The 19795-nt window shown below is 48.0% G+C and overlaps 2 protein-coding genes across 9 annotated transcripts in view; both read left to right on the top strand.

Annotated features, from left to right (window-relative positions):
• ATP5F1B (ATP synthase F1 subunit beta) overlaps positions 1–19795 on the top strand; it is a 271439-nt gene that overhangs the window by 179741 nt on the left and 71903 nt on the right. The window lies entirely within an intron of this gene.
• NACA (nascent polypeptide associated complex subunit alpha) overlaps positions 1–19795 on the top strand; it is a 224325-nt gene that overhangs the window by 204403 nt on the left and 127 nt on the right. For 2 of the 8 annotated variants that reach the window (XM_050747236.1, XM_050747235.1), the window contains exons 2-8: positions 6767–6805; positions 7542–7613; positions 17370–17455; positions 17618–17695; positions 18679–18825; positions 19200–19328; positions 19482–19730. In XM_050747236.1, the coding sequence (XP_050603193.1) occupies positions 7544–7613; positions 17370–17455; positions 17618–17695; positions 18679–18825; positions 19200–19328; positions 19482–19631 (660 nt within the window). In that variant the 5' untranslated portion in view covers positions 6767–6805; positions 7542–7543 and the 3' untranslated portion in view covers positions 19632–19730. Of the gene's footprint in view, positions 1–6730; positions 6806–7101; positions 7243–7541; positions 7614–10479; positions 15727–17369; positions 17456–17617; positions 17696–18678; positions 18826–19199; positions 19329–19481; positions 19731–19795 lie in introns of those variants that run through there. The other 6 variants (XM_050747233.1, XM_050747232.1, XM_050747229.1 and 3 more) reach the window with 6 other exon arrangements.

The raw sequence follows: 19795 nt of genomic DNA, 5'->3' as shown, positions 1-19795 counted from the left end.
ACTCTCAGCTCACTTGATACGTCATATATTTGGGTGAATGATTGTTTTTTTCTTAAGTTTTAGACATTTAATTATATCTAGAGGGCCAGGCACAGTGGCTCACACCTGTAATCCCAACACTTTGGGAGGCCAAGGCAGGCAGATTACTTGAAGTCAGGAGTTCAAGACCAGCTTGGCCAACATGGTGAAACCCGGTCTCCACTAAAAATACAAGAAAATTAGCCGGGTGTGGTGACAGGCACCTGTAATCCCGGCTACTAGGGAGGCTGAGGCAGGAGAATCGCTTGAACCCGGTGGAGGTTACACTGAGCCGAGATCACGCCACTGCACTCCATCCTGGGCAACGTAAATAAAAATTATAAAATAGGCCGGGCGCGGTGGCTCACGCCTGTAATCCCAGCACTTTGGGAGGCCGAGACGGGCAGATCACGAGGTCAGGAGATCGAGACCATCCTGGCTAACACGGTGAAACCCCGTCTCTACTAAAAATACAAAAAACTAGCCGGGCGTGGTGGCAGCGCCTGTAGTCCCAGCTACTCGGGAGGCTGAGGCAGGAGAATGGCGTGAACCCGGGAGGCGGAGCTTGCAGTGAGCTGAGATCGCGCCACTGCACTCCAGCCTGGGCGACAGAGCGAGACTCCGTCTCAAAATAAAATAAAATAAAATAAATAAAACCTATTACACTTGTGAAAACACTTGGGACTTTTTATATATCTAGGTACTTCAATTTTTAAAGTTTGATTTTGTGAGATAGGTTCTAATGTGTCAGATTTCTCTTGCCCTGTTTTACAACCAATCTAAACAAAACAGTCATTCGAGTTTATATTCTGTCTTCTGACAAACATTGAGAAGCAAGCTGTCAGGCTGGTGCTTTTAATGACAATGAAAATTTTCCCCCGGCTGGGCGCGGTGGCTCAAGCCTGTAATCCCGGCACTTTGGGAGGCCGAGACGGGCGGATCACGAGCTCAGGAGATTGAGCCCATCCCGGCTAACATGGTGAAACCCCGTTGCTACTAAAAAATACAAAAAACCAGCCGGGCGCGGTGGCGGGCGCCTGTAGTCCCAGCTACTCGGGAGGCTGAGGCAGGAGAATGGCGTAAACCCGGGAGGCGGAGCTTGCAGTGAGCTGAGATCCAGCCACTGCACTCCAGCCTGGGCGACAGAGCAAGACTCCGTCTCAAAAACAAAGAAAAAAAAAAAAAAGAAAATTTTCCTTCCTTTGCATTTCCTTTAACATTGTTTCTGCTACAATCAAGTCTTTTTTTATCTTCTGGCTTATATGAAACAGACTCACATTGATTCCTTGACCTATATTTTAAGAAAATTCCGGGGCCGGGCGCGGTGGCTCAAGCCTGTAATCCCAGCACTTTGGGAGGCCAAGACGGGCGGATCACGAGGTCAGGAGATTGAGACCATCCTGGCTAACACGGTGAAACCCCGTTTCTACTAACAAATACAAAAAACTAGCCAGGCGAGGTGGTGGGGCGCCTGTAGTCCCAGCTGCTTGGGAGGCTGAGGCAGGAGAATGGTGTAAACCCGGGAGGCGGAGCTTGCAGTGAGCTGAGATCCGGCCACTGCACTCCAGCCTGGGCCACAGAGCAAGACTCCCTCTCAAAAAAAAAAAAAAAAAGAAAATTCCTGCCACGTGCGGTGGCTCAAGCCTGTAATCCCAGCACTTTGGGAGGCCGAGGCAGGTAGATCACTTGAGGTCAGGAATTTCAGACCAGCCTGACCAGCATGGTGAAACTACTAAAAATACAGACCTGGTGATGCACGCCTGTAATCCCAGCTACTTGGGAGGCTGAGGCAGGAGAATCACTGGAACCTGGGAGGCAGAAGTTGCAGTGAGCCAAGATTGCACCATTGCACTCCAGCCTGGGCAATAAGAGTGAAACTCCATCTCAAAAAAAAGAAATTCCTCATTATTTGTTTGGTTTTTTGTTTGTTTGTTTGTTTTTTAGCCAGAGTCTCACTCTGTCATCCAGGCTGGAGTGCAGTGGGGCAATCCGCCTCCCTGCAACCTCCGCCTCCCGGGTTCAAGCGATTCTCCTGCCTCAGCTTCCCAAGCAGCTGGGACTACAGGTGCACACCGCCACACCCGGTTAATTTTTTGTATTTTTAGTAGAGACAGGTTTTCACCATGTTGCCCAGGCTGGTGTCGAACTCCTGAGCTCGGGCAATCCACCGCCTTGGCCTCCTAGGCATGAACCACCTTGCCTGACCCAAAAATTCCTCATTATTTGAGCTTATGATTATTAAGTCTTATTAAGTACTTAATATGGTTATTAAGTACTATAGGTTATTAAGTCTTCAGGTTCTAGAAACAGTGGGTCGATTAAAATTCCTGAATACAAAATCACTAGAGACTCATTAGTCCAGAACTAATCAGTAAAGAACTCAGGACAATGGAAAGATTGGTATGCTTTTAAAAAGAGACGACTTTTTTTTTTTTTTTTTTTTGAGACGGAGTCTCACTCTGCAGCCCTGGCTAGAGTGCAGTGGCACCATCTCAGCTTACTGCAAGCTCCGCCTCCCAGGTTCACGCCATTCTCCTGTCTCAGCCTCCTGAGTAGCTGGGACTACAGGCGCATGCCATCACGCCCGGCCAATTTTTTGGATTTTTAGTAGAGACGGGGTTTCACCGTGTTAGCCAGGATGGTCTCCATCTCCTGACCTCATGATCCGCCCGCCTCAGCCTCCCAAAGTGCTGGGATTACAAGCGTGAGCCACTGCGCCCGGCCTCAAAAAGAGACATTTTAAGCTTTCATTATCGTTTTATAAGTATGTCTAGCATTAAAGTGTCTTAACTCCTGGGCTCAAGGGATCCTCATGCCTCAGCTTCTAGAGTAGCTGGGACTACAGGTATGCGCCACCTTGCCAGGCTTATGTTTTATTTTGTTGTGGAGACGGGGTCTTGCCATCTTACCCAGGCTGGTCCCTAATTCCTGGGTTAAGCAGTCCACCTGCATTGGCCTCCCAAACTGCTGAGATTACAGGTGTGAGTCATGGCACCCAGCCAATGTTTAGTTCTTAAAGACAGCAAAAATATACCCAAAGACTACTGACTTCCCCTTTTCTTGATTTGCCAATTCAGTAACATATTAGAACTGTAGAAACAAAAGAGTCACAGAAACGGCTTCTATCTTCAAAATTGCCAACTTGACAAACACTAGCTGGGCATGGTGGCTCACACCTGTAATCCCAGCAGTTTAGGAGGCCGAGTGAGCAGATCACTTGAGGCCAGGAGTTCAAGACCAGCCTGGGCAACATGGCAAAACCCTGTCTCTACAAAAAATACAAAAATTAACCGGGCGTGGTGGTGTGCGCCTATAGTCCCAGCTACTCGGGAGAGTGAGGTGGGAGAATCGTTTAAGCCCAGGAGGCGGAGGCTGCAGTGAGCCATAATCACACCACTGTACTCCAGCCTGAGCAACAGAGCCAGACCCTACCTCAAAAAAAGGAAAAGAAAAAAATACATTTTTTCTTGGCTATTCATTACCACAGAGAGAGGAAAAAGTAAGTGGGCTTGCTGGGGAAGAAAGAAAAATTGTCAATATGTAGTTTTGTCTAAGGAGATTGGTTATTTCTGGTCCTTCTGAAGGTAAATGGACTAAAGGACTGCATTGAAAATCTTCCAGATCATGTATTTATTAGGTAGAAACTGATTATATCTACAATTTAATAGTAACAAACTTTTTAACTTTTATATAAAGATTACATGTGATAATTTTATGCGATAAGACTGCTTCTTTTTCCTTCCAATTAGAGTGTGAGAGTGTGTGTGTATACATAGACTAATTTAATCTTCCTAATAATCCTATCAAGTAGCTACGATTTTTCCCATTTTACAGATCAGGAAACTGAGATGAATATACATATAGTTTAATTGCCTAAACTGACCTAATAGATTCAAACAAAGGAGTCTTATTTCAGAGTCTGTCTGTAATGACTCCACAATATTGCCTCTCCTATTTGAGGAGGATTTCAGAATTTCCCATTCCTGGTAAACCCTACTATCTCACTTTATTCTAATTCACCAATCCTAATCCTCATTTCACTACACTAAGGATTTCAGAAATGTTAAAGTAGCTTTCAAAGCATTTTAATCACTGCTTCCCTTAAAAGGCGGCCACACCAGGTGCCGTGGCTCACGCCTGTAATCCTAGCACTATGGGAGGCCAAGGCGGGTGGATTGCCTGAGCTCAGGAGTTAGAGACCAGCCGGGGCAACACGGTGAAACAGGAGAATTTTTGTGGCAGAATTGCCAGAACCCGGGAGGTGGAGGTTGCAGTAAACTGAGATCACGCCACTGCACTCCAGACTGGGTGACAGAGCGAGACCCCATCTCAAAAAAAAAAAAAAAGGCGGCCACAGTCGTCTTAAAGCTATTAAATCAGGCCAGGCACAGTGGCTCACACCTGTAATCCCAGCACTTTGGGAGGCTGAGGCAGGCGGATAACTTAAGGTCAGGAGTCCGGGCGGTGTGGCATGTACCTATAATCCCAGCTACTCCGAGGTTGAGACAAGAGAATCGCTTGAACCCGGGAGGCGGAGATTGCAGTAAACCGAGATCACACCACTGCACTCCAGCCTGGGTGACAGAGCGAGACTCTGCCTCAAAAAAAAAAATAAAATAGCGTTGACTGGTTTAGCTAATTCAGGTACAGCACATATTTGTTGAGTTCTTTTGTAGGGCTATGGAAAGAAATGGGAGCCTTTTCATTAACACAACACTGATTTTACATTCTACTTTTCAAAAATACAGTTGTACATAGCATGGTTTAAGGTGGGGTCCCAGACACCTAGAATGAATAAGTTTAAAATATCCAAGAAGTGCTGGGGGCGGTAGCTCACGCGTGTAATCCAAGCACTTTGGGAGGCCGAAGCAGGCGGATCACCTGAAGTCAGGAGCAGACCAGCCTGGCCAACATGGAGAAACCCCGTCTCTACTAAAAATACAAAAAAAATTACCCTGGCATGGTGGCGCATGCCTGTAATCCCAGGTACCCAGGAGGCTGAGGCTGGAGAATCGCTTGAACCTGGGATGGAGAGGTTGCAGTGAGCAGAGATCCCGCCTTTGCACCCCAGCCTGGGCAATAAGAGCGAGACTGTCTCAAACACAAAACAGGTCAGGCACAGTGGCTCACGCCTATAATCCCAGCACTTTGGGAGGCCGAGGCAGGCGGATTACCTGAGGTCAGGAGTTCAAGACCAGCCTGGCCGACATGGTGAAACCCTGTCACTACTAAAAATACAAAAATTAGGCCGGGCGCGGTGGCTCAAGCCTGTAATCCCAGCACTTTGGGAGGCCGAGGCGGGCGGATCACGAGGTCAGGAGATCGAGACCATCCTGGTTAACATGGTGAAACCCCGTCTCTACTAAAAAATACAAAAAACTAGCCGGGCGAGGTGGCGGACGCCTGTAGTCCCAGCTACTCGGGAGGCTGAGGCAGGAGAATGGCGTGAACCCGGGAGGCGGAGCTTGCAGTGAGCTGAGATCCGGCCACTGCACTCCAGCCTGGGTGACAGAGCGAGACTCCGTCTCAAAAAAAAAAAAAAAAAAAAAAAAAAAATACAAAAATTAGCTGGGCATGGTGGCAAACACCTGTAATCCCAGCTACTCAGGCGGCTGAGGCGGGACAATTACTTGAGCCCAAGAGATGGAGATCGCAGTGAACTGAGATCATGCCACTGCACTCCAGCCTGGCTGACAGAGCGACTCTCTCAAAAAAAAAAAAAAAAAAATCCAAGAAGTGCCCAAAATAGCAAGCAAAGGAATTGTATACGTGCCTATGTTCTTTTTTTCTGGAAAGGAGAATCTGCAGCTTTATAATTTCAACATTAGCCTAAACCGTCGTGAACCTAAAACAATCAAAAGGGCCAGAATCTGTTTAAAGAATTTATTCAAGGGCAGTGTGAGGGTAGACCAACCAAAAAACCAACTCCAAAGAATGGAGGTCAGCCTTCAGAAGTAGGGAAGTTAAGATTTCATTTACTTAGGCAGACAGAGAAGTTTTTAGCTGGATTACGTTATCTATACAAGGTTGGAGCATAATTACAGAATTTGGTTACAAGCAGTGTTTTTTTTTTGTTTGTTTTTTGTTTTTTGTTTTTTTTGAGGTGGGGTACAGCTAACATTGTTTTACGGAGAGTTTAACACTCATGAGTTGTTGTCATATGGTGACATCGTTTGAGTCTCTCTAGTCATTGAACAGAACAAGAAAAATAAATCGAATTAAATTTATAATCTGAAGTTATATGTGACCCATCACATCTGTCAAGTTTTAAAATGGGTTTTGTTTTGTTTTTTTGGTAGGGGGAGCGTCCAGCAGCTTTTAAATGTTAATTTTCACATCATGTGTTCCAAAAATAATTGGTTAGCCTAGGTCACTTCCACCCTCCAACGCTGTGAATACAGTCTCTGTAGCATTCGCTATTTAATGTCTTATCTTCCCGAGCTATTTGAGAAATCGCTAGGTCGCCTTAATACCGCAGTCGCCATTTTGCGGACTGGAGGGCGGAGTCTGCTTCGTTCTGAGGACTGCGTGGCTCCGCGCAGAGAGCTCCTGCTAGGCCTGCGAGTCCTGTTCTGAATTCTTACCCTTATTTAGTCCTTGTCACCACCCCCACCGTGGGAACGGCCTGACGGCCACTCGTCAAAGGAAGTGGCTGCCGGCAGCTCTTGACCCGGAATCGGATCCTAGTCCCACCCCTTCTGCTCCAGGCTTCCTTCTGCAACAGGCGTGGGTCACGCTCTCGCTCGCTCTCTTTCTGCCGCCATCTTGGTTCCGCGTTCCCTGAACAGTAAGTACTTTCTGTGCCGCTACTCTCTATCCGCAGCCATCCGCCTTTCTTTCGGGCTAAGCTGCCCCGGGGACTGAGAGTTAAGGAGAGTTGGAGGCTTTACGGGGCCACAGGGTTCCTACTCGCCCCTGGGCTTCCTGACAAAATGGGGTCTGCGGTTGGTGTCCTGGCAAAAGCAGAATAGAAGGGCTGCGGGCCGGGCCCGGAATCCGAGCCTGCAGAGATGGAAGCAGTTGCAGTGTTGAGGGCAGAAGAGAAGTGCGTCTTGTTTTGGGAACTGCTTTGAGGGATCCAGAAAAGGGTCAGGGGTCACAGCCTTAGAACCTCCAACACCGTTCTCATTGTGACAAGCAAGTGTTGAACTTAGAGCACCGTCTTTCCCCTCCTGGGTCCCCAAAGTCGACAAACGTAGTCCAGGAGGCCCCTGCCTAGCCAGTGTGAGTATTAGGAGTGGAGAGGGTTCACGGTAGCGTCTGAAGTCGCCTATGATCGGGAGCCAGCCCTGGATCCTCTCCCTCGGGTTGAGAATGCAACTGGGAATTGCTGGCCTTGATAGAGGCGTAAGGGTCACATATTTACCTCTTATTCCCAGGTGCTTTGGGGAAGGCTGTCCCCGAACACCCTCACGGTTTTTTTCTAACGGCCCTCCACGGAGTTTTTAAGAATACTTGTCTCTGGGTTGGGCAAGTGAATGTATCCCAATCATTCAGGCCTCCTTTATATTCCCTTCCTTCAGAAATGCCCGGCGAAGCCACAGAAACCGTCCCTGCTACAGAGCAGGAGTTGCCGCAGCCCCAGGCTGAGACAGGTAGGTTCCCCTACCCCCCTTGCCATTAATTAAAATTGACCCTAAGGCCATTTGGTGGCAAAATGACCAAGAGGAAGTACACTGTGTAAGAGGATGGAGTTGCAGCTTTACCGAGGAGGATAGACCGTAGAATTACTATCCTGGAGTTACTTCTATAGGAATTTGGAGTAAAAGTAATGTTTTTAAGATTCGTGGACGTTAAAAGTTCCCTAGCTTGCTTTCTGTTATGCCTGTTGCCTCTAAAGAAGCTCTCCTGTGAAACCCCCACCTCACATAGGAAAACTGAGCAGGGAAGGGGCTCGGTGATTCTTACCTATTGGAACTAGATGACACAGGCCAAGGAGCCCGGAGCATTTGTGAAGCTCCAGCCAGCAAGTTGCATCAAGGATTTAGTTGGCAGAGCTTGGCATTGTGCCTTTATCACATGTCTGGATGAGATGTGTGCTGGTGGTAAGTGTGTCTTGCTGGGCCCCAGAGTCCTCCTAGGTCGTATAACTTGTTTATGGATTGGTGGTGCTGAGATATTTCTAGTGTGCTGGAATAGTTCCTGCATCATTGTGTGAAACCCAGGATTGAAATAAATCCTTCTTTTATCCTCAACGTTGAAAGTAGTGACTGTGAAGGCTAATTTTTAAATTCTGGTTAAAACATATCTCTGTAAAAAACTTAGGAGGAGGTAGTGAAAAGTTCTTAAAATGATAGCCTTTCTGAGTCAGTTGTGCAGCGCTAAATGAAGGGACTCTTCAGGCTGTAATCTTCATTCTCACCTTTTTATGATTTTTTTTTATTTCATTTGTTATTTAAGGGCAAGTCCTTTCCCTTTTTGGAGTTACAGTAGAGTTGCTTATGGTTGAAAGCATTAAGCTTCCCACCTGTTTGATTTTAGCAGCTGAAGGGATTAATACAGCTGCTAGGAAGAATGGGGAGTTCTGAGCTGGAGTATAAACAATATGAAATTCTTGAAGTACAAGGGGCTTAAGGAAGGGAAAAAATAAAGTACTCTTCTCTAAAGATTCTGTGATTTCAGTACAAAACGAGATTTTAGAGATTGTGTCATTGAACAACTTAATTTTACAAATATGAAGACTTGAAATTCAGATGAATGCCGGGCGCGGTGGCTCAAGCCTGTAATCCCAGCACTTTGGGAGGCTGAGACGGGCGGATCACAAGGTCAGGAGATCGAGACCATCCTGGCTAACACGGTGAAACCCCGTCTCTACTAAAAAATACAAAAAACTAGCCGGGCGAGGTGGCGGGCGCCTGTGGTCCCAGCTACTTGGGAGGCTGAGGCAGGAGAATGGCGTAAACCCAGGAGGCGGAGCTTGCAGTGAGCTGAGATCCCGCCACTGCACTCCAGCCTGGGCGACAGAGCCAGACTCAGTCTCAAAAAAAAAAAAAAAGAAATTCAGATGAATTTAGAAAAATCTGATTCAAGCTTCAAAACTAATGCATTTACTTCTGAAACAGTCCTTAATGCTATTAAATGTATTCCTGAATAGTTTGAGTTGTATAGTAGGCTTATATTAAGGAAGTACCAATGATAAATACGCAGGATTTTGTCTGTAATGACAGTCTATTAGAATGAAGTAGGAAGCTCAAGGAATTGGTTATGGTATCAAAGCAAGTATTTGGGGCCTTATTCCATTTGAGGTACAGTCAGAAGAAAATATATTCCATGTTTTTGTGATTCATTATGTTTGGTAGTGTTTTCCTGTAATCGTTAGACTTTGGCCTACCCACTCTACAGGAAAAACTGGTTGAGCCACCTTGTCTTTTCCATGGTAGCATGCCATAAGAACTTCAAAATTACTGGTTCAGTGAATTTTGAATTTGAATTTTGGTACCACGGACTTTTTTTTCCCCCCCGTTTAACATTGCCTTCTAAGCATTGAGCATTTGTTGATCCAATTCTGTGTTACCTCCTGAATGCCAGAAATACTGTCTTACTGTCATGCCAAATATTGGTGTATTTTGACATAATGAAATACTTAAATTCCAAGTTAAGGAGTGGGGATCAAGTGTATTCTCGCCACTCCAATTCACTTCTTTTTTTTTTTTTTCTTTTTTCTTTTCTTTTTTTTTTTTTTTTTTTTTTTTTTTTTTGAGACGGAGTTTCTCCCCATTGCCTAGGCTGGAGTGCAGTGGTGCAATCTCGGCTCACTGCAACCTCCGCTTCCTGGGTTCAAACAATTCTCCTGCCTCAGCCTCCTGAGTAGCTGGTATTACAGGTGCATGCCACGACGCTCAGCTAATTTTTGTATTTTTGTATTCAGATTTTTCCTAGCCTAGTGGAAGCCTGAAAGTATAAAAGCCTGTTTTTTCTTACTTCAGATTCCCCATCATCATCACTGCTCACTATCTTCTTTGTTCCAGTTTTTGGTATTTTTTCCGTTAGTTCATGATATTTGGGTGGACAGAGTAGCATAGCTAGCTGTTCTTTGTGGTAATTCTGTTGGCTGTGAGAAAGACTTGGGAATACAGTCCATTTTAAGAAGTAAGGGGAGAGCACAACTGGGAAAGGGTAGAAAGCATGTTGTTCCCAACCTCCCAAGTGTCTGTGCTCCCCATTTACAGATAGGCTACTCTTAGACTGTTCTCCTCACCCTAAAATAGTTGGTTTACTTTGATAGAACTTGGGGAAGTGTGAGAAATTAGGAGAGGAATGTCTTCTCACTTGACTGCTGAAAAATGTTTGGGGAAGGTTGTTGTTGCGTATCACCTTTATCTAATCCTGCGTGGTCACTTAGACTGTCAGATTTTAAACTCGAGTGTGTCCTAGGAGGCATGTTGTACCAAGTTGGGCTGCATAACTCACCTTTTTTCTCCTCCCCCCCCCCTTTCTTTATCTCCTTTTGCCTTTCTCCAGCTGTGCTACCTATGTCTTCAGCCTTGAGTGTCACTGCTGCCTTAGGCCAGCCTGGACAAACCCTCCCCCCTCCTTGCTCTCCTGCCCCACAACAGTGCCCTCTGTCAACTGCTAACCAGGCTGCCCCATTCCCTTCCCCCTCTACTATTGCCTCGACCCCTTTTGAAGTTCCTTTTACCCAGTCATCCTCTGGAACAGCCCTACCTTTGGGAACTGCCCCTGAAGCCCCAACTTTCCTACCAAACCTAATAGGGCCTCCCATCTCCCCAGCTGCCTTAGCTCTGGCCTCTCCCATGATAGCTCCAACTCTGAAAGGGACGCCTTCCTCTTCAGCTCCCTTAGCTCTGGTTGCCCTGGCTCCCCACTCAGTTCAGAAGAGTTCTGCTTTTCCACCTAACCTGCCTTCTTCACCTCCTTCAGTGGCTGTAGCTGAGTCAGGGTCAGTGATATCACTGTCAGCTCCCATTGCTCCCTCAGAACCAAAGACTAATCTTATTAAAGTTCCCTCTGAGGTAGTTCCTAATCCAAAAGGCACCCCCAGTCCTTCATGTATAGTCAGTACCATTCCTTACCACTGTGTGACTCCCGTGGCCTCTGTTCAATCTGGAATGGCCTCCCTTCCTCAGACAACACCCACAACTACCCTAGCTATCACTTCCCTTCAAGTCAAAGATACCACCATTTCCTCAGCTCTAACTTCTCCGCAAAACCCAGGAAGCCTCAGCCTAAAGGGGCCTGTTAGTCCATCTGCTGCCTTACCTCTTTCAACTCAGTCTCTTCCTGTGGTGACCTCTTCTCAAAAGACTGTGGGTCCCAACACCCCCCCAGATTTTCCCATTTATCTGGGCTCTCATCTTGCACCTTTGTATCAAAGTTCTTTTGGTTCTGTCCAACCTTTAGGTCAAACAAGTCCCAGTGCTTTGACAGACCCTACAGTGAAGACCATTTCTATAGATCATTCTTCCACTGGGGACTCTTATCCTTCTCAGAGATCTGTAATTCCTCCCCTTCCTTCCAGAAATGAGGTAGTTCCTGCTACTGTGGCTGCCTTTCCAGTGGTGGCTCCATCTGTTGACAAAGGTCCCTCTACCATCACTAGCATAACCTACAGCCCTTCTGGCTCCTTAAATGTAGCTACCTCCTCTTCATTATCTCCTACGACCTCTCTCATTCTCAAAAGCTCTCCTAATGCCACTCATCATTATCCTTTAGTGGCCCAAATGCCTGTTTCTTCTGTTGGAACCACCCCACTTGTGGTGACTAACCCCTGTACAATTGATGCAGCAGCTACTACCTTTGAGGTAGCTACTTGTGTTTCTCCTCCAATTTCATCAGGTCCCATAAGTAATATAGAACCAACTTCCCCTGCTGCCTTGGTTATGGCACCTGTGGCTCCCAAAGAGCCTTCTACTCAAGTAGCAACCACTCTGAGGACACCAGTCTCTCCTCCTCTGCCAGACCCTGAAGACCTCAAAAATCTCCCCAGTTCAGTATTGGTTAAATTTCCAACACAAAAAGACCTCCAAACTGCACCTGCCTCTCCTGACGGAGCTGCTTTCTCTCCAGCCCAAGCAGAACTCACCACCAAGAAAGACCCTACTGTGTTACCATTAGCCCAGACAGTTCGTAAAAATTCCCCTTCTTTCCGAAGTACATCCTCTTCTCCAGAGATATCTCTTTCTCCTGAAACCACCGTAGCAAAGAAAAGCCTTGAAGGCCCTCTCCCTATAGGTAAGCCAACCAGCACTGTGACCTCCCCGCTGGGTGTTAACTCCTCCTCGGCCTCTGTAATCAAGACAGATTCTTATGTTGACCCAGACTCTGCTGGTCTGCTTCTCAAAAGTTCTCTCATTACCCCAACAGTGACTGCATTTCCTTTGCAAAGTGCTGACCCTGCTGGGGTGGCTCCCACAACTGCCAAAGGTACCTCAACTTATACAGCTACAGCCAGCCCTTTTCTAGAAGGAACTGTCTCTTTAGCTCCTGAAAACCACCCAGTTAAGGAAGGTACTTCCACTTTTACTACTTTATCCTTGGTTCCTACAGCTTCAGATTGCCCTGTGGCTCCATCCCCCCAGAATACCTCTGCTCCTCTGGCTACCTTAGTGCTGGCCCCTGAAATCCCAAAGTCTGTGCCCTCACCCTCTCTTCCCGCAGCTGGGACTCCTCCAGGTACAAAAAAGGTTGATGGTATTTCTCATACTTCAGCATTGGCACCTGTTGCTTCCTCTCCCAAAGAGTGCCCAACTGAGGACTCTGGTGCTTCTGCTACTGCATCTTCCAAAGGATCTCTGACTTACCTAGCTGACTCCCCATCTCCTTTAGGGGTTAGTGTGTCTCAGACTAAAAGACCTCCAACCAAGAAGGGTTCTGCTGGCCCTGATACTCCTGTTGGAAATCTCTCGTCCCCTGTTTCTCCAGTTGAAGCTTCGTTTCTTCCAGAGAATAGTCTTTCTTTCCAAGACTCTAAAGACTCACCCGCCACGAAGCATTCTCCCACTCCTCCATCCCCCAAAGGGGCCCCTGCTCCCTCAGCTGTGACTCCTCTGTCTCCCAAAAGAGTAACACTAACCCCCAAAGAGACCTCCACTCCTTCAGTTGTGAATCCGTCCTTCCCCAAAGAGGGTCCAGCTACCCCAGCACCCAAACAGGCTCCCGCTCCTCCCGCTCTATCCAGGACTTCTTCCTCCCTCAAAAAGGCCCCAGCTACCCCATCCCCCAAAGGGACCCCCACACCCCCAGCTGCAACTCCTCCCTCCCCCAGAGGAGGCCCAGCTACCCCATCCCCCAAAGGGGCCCCCACACCCCTAGCTGCAACTCCTCCTTCCCGCAAAGGAGGCCCAGCTACCCCATCCCCCAAAGGGACCCCCAAACCCCCAGCTGCAACTCCTCCCTCCCCCAGAGGAGGCCCAGCTACCCCATCCCCCAAAGGGGCCCCCACACCCCCTGCTGCAACTCCTCCCTCCCCCAAAGGAGGTCCAGCAGCTACCCCATCCCCCAAAGGGGCCCCCACTCCCCCAGCTGCAAACCCTCCCTCCCCAAAAGGAGGCCCAGCTACCCCATCCCCCAAAGGGGCCCCCACTCCCCCAGCTGCAAACCCTCCCTCCCCAAAAGGAGGCCCAGCTACCCCATCCCCCAAAGGGGCCCCCACTCCCCCAGCTGCAAACCCTCCCTCCCCAAAAGGAGGCCCAGCTACCCCATCCCCAAAAGGAGGCCCAGCTACCCCATCCCCCAAACGGGCCCCCACTCCCCCAGCTGCAACTCCACCTTCCCCAAAAGGGGCCCCCACACCCCCGGCTGCAACTCCTTCCCCAAAAGGAGGTCCAGCTACCCCATCCTCCAAAGGGGCCCCCACACCCCCAGCTGCAACTCCTCCCTCCCCAAAAGGAGGCCCAGCTATCCCACCCCACAAAGGGGCTCCCACTCCCCCAGCTGTGACTCCTCCCTCCCCAAAAGGAGGTTCAGCTACCCCATCCCCCAGAGGTGCCCCCACTCCCCCAGCAGCAACTCCTCCCTCCCCAAAAGGAAATCTAGCTGCCCCACCCCACAAAGAGTCCCCCAGTCCTTCAGTTGTAACTTCTCCCTCTCCAAAAGGAGATCCAGCTACCTCACCCCCCAAAGGGGCCCCCACTCCCCCAGCTGCAACTCCTCCCTCCCCCAAAGGGACCCCCACTCTCCCAACTACAACTCCCTCCTCTAAAGGAAGCCCAACTACCCCATCCTCCAAAGAGGACCCCACTCCCCCAGCTGCAACTCCCTCCCACAAAGGAGGTCCAGCTGTGACTCCTCCCTCCCCTAAAAGAGGACCAGCTATCCCATCTCCCAAAGGGGACCCCACTTCCCCAGCAGTGATTCCTCTCTCCCCCAAAAAGGCTCCAGCAACTCCAGTCACCAGAGAAGGCCCAGCCACCCCATCCAAAGGCGATACCACTCCCCTAGCAGTGACTCCTGTCTCCCTCAAAAAGGCCCCAGCAACTTCAGCCCCCAAAGGAGGCCCAGCTACCCCATCCTCCAAAGGGGATCCCACCCTCCCAGCAGTGACTCCTCCTTCCCCCAAGGAGCCCTCAGTCCCCAAACAAGCTCGCACTTCTTCCTCTCCCAAAAAGGCCCCGGCAACTCCAGCCCCCATGGGGGCCCCCATTCTGCCAGCTGTGATTCCTTCTTCCCCCAAAGAGGTCCCAGCTACCCCATCCTCCAGAAGGGACCCCATTGCCCAAATAGCGACTCCTCTCTCTAAAAATACCCCAGCAACTCTAGCCCCCAAAGAGGCCCTCATTCCCCCAGCTATGACTCTTCCCTCCCCCAAAAAGAGCCCAGCAATTCCAGCCTCCAAAGAAGCCCCGGCTACCCCATCCTCCAAAGAGGCCTCCAGTCCCCCAGCAGTGACTCCTTCTTCTTACAAAGGGGCCCCATCTCCCAAAGAGGCCCCTACTCCTCCAGCTGTGACTCCTCCATCCCCCAAAAAGGGCCCAGCAACTCCAGCCCCCAAAGGGACCCCCACTTCCCCACCTGTGACTCCTTCCTCCCTCAAAGACTTCCCTGCCTCCCCAGTTTCTGTCACATGTAAAATGGGGGCCACTGTTCCTCAAGCATCTAAAGGGCTTCCAGCAAAGAAAGGCCCCACAGCTCTCAAAGAAGTACTTGTTGCCCCAGCTCCAGAAAGTACGCCAGTCATCACAGCTCCCACTCGGAAAGGTCCACAGACCAAAAAGAGTTCTGCTACTTCACCTCCTATGTGTCCAGATCCCTCAGCTAACAATGGTTCTAAAGGACCCCTTTCCACAGTGGCTCCAGCCCCTCTACTCCCTGCTCAGAAATGCTCTTCAAAGACATCAAAAGGCAAAGATGCTTCTCATTCCCCAAAGGGCCCCTTGGCTCCTCCTGAGTCTAAGGCATCCACCCCTCTAACAGCAGCTGCCTCTGAGAAGGTCCTTCCTAAACCTGAATCAGCATCTGTCTCTCCACCACCCACCCCACCAGTCTCTCTGCCTCTTGCTCCCTCCCCAGTTCCCACTCTGCCTCCTAAACAGCAATTTTTGCTGTCCTCTCCTGGGCTGGTGTTGGAATCACCCTCTAAACCCCTAGCCCCTGCTGATGAGGATGAGCTGCCGCCTCTGATACCCCCGGAACCAATCTCTGGGGGAGTGCCTTTCCAGTCAGTCCTCGTCAACATGCCCACCCCCAAAGCTGCTGGAATCCCTGTCCCAACCCCCTCTGCCAAGCAGCCTGTTATGAAGAACAACAAGGGTATTTGCCTTGGTTTGCCGTGTGCATGGTGTGTCTGTTGCCCACACCCCTCTTGGGGGCTACCCACCAATACTAACCCTGTGATGCGCCGCTTTCTCCAGTGAATCTGCTTGGGTTTGGACATAGAACATAGAATGATCATTTTAAATGCAAAAGCTCTAGGAATATGAAACAAAATCTTGGTTTTCATCACTTCAGATAGATATATAGTGTATTGTGTATCATTCAGTACAATGTGGCCCGGACTACCCTGAGCCTACCATGCCGTCTATTTTACCTAATTGATCTGACATTGAAAACCAAGACCTGCCAGACCTTTTAATTTGCTCTAATCCCTACCACATCACTAACTAACCTTGTCCCTGGGCCTGAGATTTGCTAAAACATTGGAGAATTGAACTATTTGTATTTCTTTTTCAATTCTTAGACTTAGTAATGACCAGGTGCCCAGGGACTTCCTTCTCATAAAAATGTAGAAACCTGTTTTTCCTAGCCTGAAAATGGTGCAGGTATATGCTTTTTTTCCTCAGTAGTCTTTACTGATGCTTGGCCTTTGAATTGAAATAAATTTATGTGAATTATGTTTGGAAAAATTAAGAGATACAGGTCAACATCATTGAGAATCTTCTAACTATATTGATTAGATCACATTGCTGGGGTGAATGGTTTGAAAATGAGGCTGAATATGTGCATGTGACTGCTTTTGACTTGCTCCAACCCCGTTTAAAAGTTGAGGGAATGGCCGGGCGCGGTGGCTCAGGCCTGTAATCCCAGCACTTTGGAAGGCCAAGGCGGGCGGATCACGAGGTCAGGAGATGGAGACCATCCTGGCTAACACAGTGAAACCCTGTCTCTACCAAAAATACAAAAAAAGGCCGGGCTTGGTGGCTCACGCCTGTAATCCCAGCACTCTGGGAGGCCGAGGCGGGCGGATCACAAGGTCATGAGATCAAGACCATTCTGGCTAACATGGTAAAACCCCGTCTCTACTAAAAAAAAAAAATACAAAAAATTAGCCGGGCGTGGTGATGGGCGCCTGTAGTCCCAGCTACTGGGGAGGCTGAGGCAGGAGAATGGCGTGAGCCCGGGAGGCAGAGCTTGCAGTGAGCCAAGATGGCGCCACTGCACTCCAGCCTGGGTGACAGAGTGAGACTCCGTCTCAAAAAAAAAAAAAAAAAAAAAAAAAAAGTTGAGGGGAAATCCAACCTACCTATTGTGCCTCCATGGTGTGATTTTGTTTTTTTCACTTAAGTGTATCTGGGGGCACCTTCTGACAGAATTTTACAGGGATAATTGGACTGTTGGGTAAAATTTAGAGTCAGTCATAGGGGTCATTATTTGCCTGTGCCAAGAAACAAAGACCTTGAGGGAAAGAAAGCAGTTACAGTACGTTAAACTGCTCAGCTATTTCTAGTGATTACTTTTCATTTCTGGGGTTAGGGCTGGGTCTTTACTAGATGTGTACCCACTAGTTAGTGACTAAGTTAGGGGCTATCAAGCTGGCCTCACACAAGCCAGTTGGTTTACATTTAACATTCTTAGGTCTTGCATGAAGCATTGACCTGTAGTCCAGGCAGGATGTAGTGAAGTACCTTCTCTTATAATTTCTACTATAAAGCAGTAAAAGTTGTTTCTCATTTTAGGGTCTGGAACAGAATCTGACAGTGATGAATCAGTACCAGAGCTTGAAGAACAGGATTCCACCCAGGCAACCACACAACAAGCCCAGGTGGGTATTCTCTTACTAACTGGTATTGGGTCAAGGAAGCAGGGTTGATCAGGGCAACTTTTGTATTTGGAACTGTGAACCTTCATAAAGGAAAACCCACAAGGAAATTGTGCTATCCAGATCTTGGATTCTGGTTAACTAATACCTGTTTTATCTTCTTAGCTGGCGGCAGCAGCTGAAATTGATGAAGAACCAGTCAGTAAAGCAAAACAGAGTCGGAGTGAAAAGAAGGCACGGAAGGTAAGATTTGAAAAGGATTTCAGGATCTAATGAAGCACCTTTATACAGAGTGGAACTCTTTATTTCCATAGGTTTTTGGGGAACAGGTGGTATTTTGGTTACACGAGTAAGTACTTTAGTGTTGATTTTTGAGATTTTAGTGCACCCATCACCCAAGCAGTATACACTGAACCCAATTCTTAGTAGTGGTAGAATCCTGTTTAAAGTAGCAGAAGTAGCTGGATTGGTGGCTCACACTTGTAATCCCAGCACTCTGGAAGGCCAGGGCGAGTGGATCACTTGAGGTCAAGAGTTCAAGACCAGCCTGGCCAACATGACGAAACCCCTGTCTGCTAAAAATACCAAAAAAAAAAATAGCAGGGCATGGTGGTACGCTCCTGTAGTCCCAGCTACAAAGGTGGTTGAGGCACGGCAGTTGCTTGAACCTGGGAGGCGGAGGTTACATTGAGCCGAGATGGCACTCCTGCACTCCAGCCTGGGCGACAGAGCAAGACCTGTCTCCAAAAATTAAAAAATAAAGTAGCAGAAGTTACTATGGCAGAAAACCCATTCTTTTTTTTTTTTTTTTGCAACGGAGTCTCACTCTATCGCCCAGGCTGGAGTGCAGTGGCCGGATCTCAGCTCACTGCAAGCTCTGCCTCCCGGGTTCATGCCATTCTCCTGCCTCAGCCTCCCAAGTAGCTGGGATTACAGGCGCCCGCCACCTCACCTGGCTAATTTTTTTTGCATTTTTAGTAGAGACGGGATTTCACCGTGTTAGCCAGGCTGGTCTCGATCTCCTGACCTTGTGATCTGCCCGTCTCAGCCTCCCAAAGTGCTGGAATTACAGACTTGAGCCACCGCGCCCGGCCCCATTCTCTATTCTTGTATGAACTTTTCTCAGCCTGGGGAAAAGCTTTGCTTTGGATGTTGTATTATGTTCCTTGCTTCTTTAGGCTGCTTCTAAAGATGTTGCAAACCTTATACTATTTTCTCTTCTTTAGGCTATGTCCAAACTGGGTCTTCGACAGGTTACAGGAGTTACTAGAGTCACTATCCGGAAATCTAAGAATATCCTCTTTGTCATCACAAAACCAGATGTCTACAAGAGCCCTGCTTCAGATACTTACATAGTTTTTGGGGAAGCCAAGGTGAGTAAACTTTTCTTGGGCATTGTTCTAGACCAGGGTTTCTCAACCTCAGCACTGCTGACATTTTGCCTCTGGTAGTTCTCTGTTATGGAAGGGCTATCCTGTTCATTATGGATGCTTAGCAGCATTACATCCAGTTTTGATTACCCAAAAACTCCATTGCCATATATCTCCTGGGACACATAACTACCCCCTAGTTGAGAACCACCGCTCTAAACCTAAAAACTACTCTTTCTACTGCGAGTAAGGGCAAGCAGTTTAAAGCCGTACAATAAGTTACCTGAAGTGGGTTTACAGAGAGTTGTGAAACTATATGATTTATTTTTCAAAGACTGCTGATCTACTCACATGAATCTGTATTCTCTACCCTGTAGATCGAAGATTTATCCCAGCAAGCACAACTAGCAGCTGCTGAGAAATTCAAAGTTCAAGGTGAAGCTGTCTCAAACATTCAAGAAAACACACAGACTCCAACCGTACAAGAGGAGAGTGAAGAGGAAGAGGTATACTAGGAAATCTTTCATATGTTAACTGTCGCCATATAGCAATGTGTTCGTGTTGGTGAGCTATATTAAAAACTAGATTGAGGAGACTCCAAAGAACTGCTGAAATTGTTTTTGCCTTTAATTTACTGCTTTTTCCCTCTCCTCTCTTAGGTCGATGAAACAGGTGTAGAAGTTAAGGACATAGAATTGGTCATGTCACAAGCAAATGTGTCGAGAGCAAAGGCAGTCCGAGCCCTGAAGAACAACAGTAATGATATTGTAAATGCGATTATGGTAAGTGTTCAAGCCTTTGTTCCTTGACTCCCTCTGCCCTGACCAATTACGAGTGACTTTATTTTGTCTGCTAAATAACAGCCAATTAGGAAACCTCATTCCAGAGCCTCTTCTGAGTTGCCGTAGGTTTTAGTGACCTGAGTTCTCCTGATTTGCCTATAAGAACCGCTAATTATCTTTTCTCTCTTACA

Source organism: Macaca thibetana, chromosome 11, assembly GCF_024542745.1.
Source record: "Macaca thibetana thibetana isolate TM-01 chromosome 11, ASM2454274v1, whole genome shotgun sequence".
In the NCBI taxonomy this organism is placed as follows: Eukaryota; Metazoa; Chordata; class Mammalia; order Primates; family Cercopithecidae; genus Macaca; species Macaca thibetana.
This window is presented reverse-complemented; position numbering and strand designations above follow the sequence as displayed.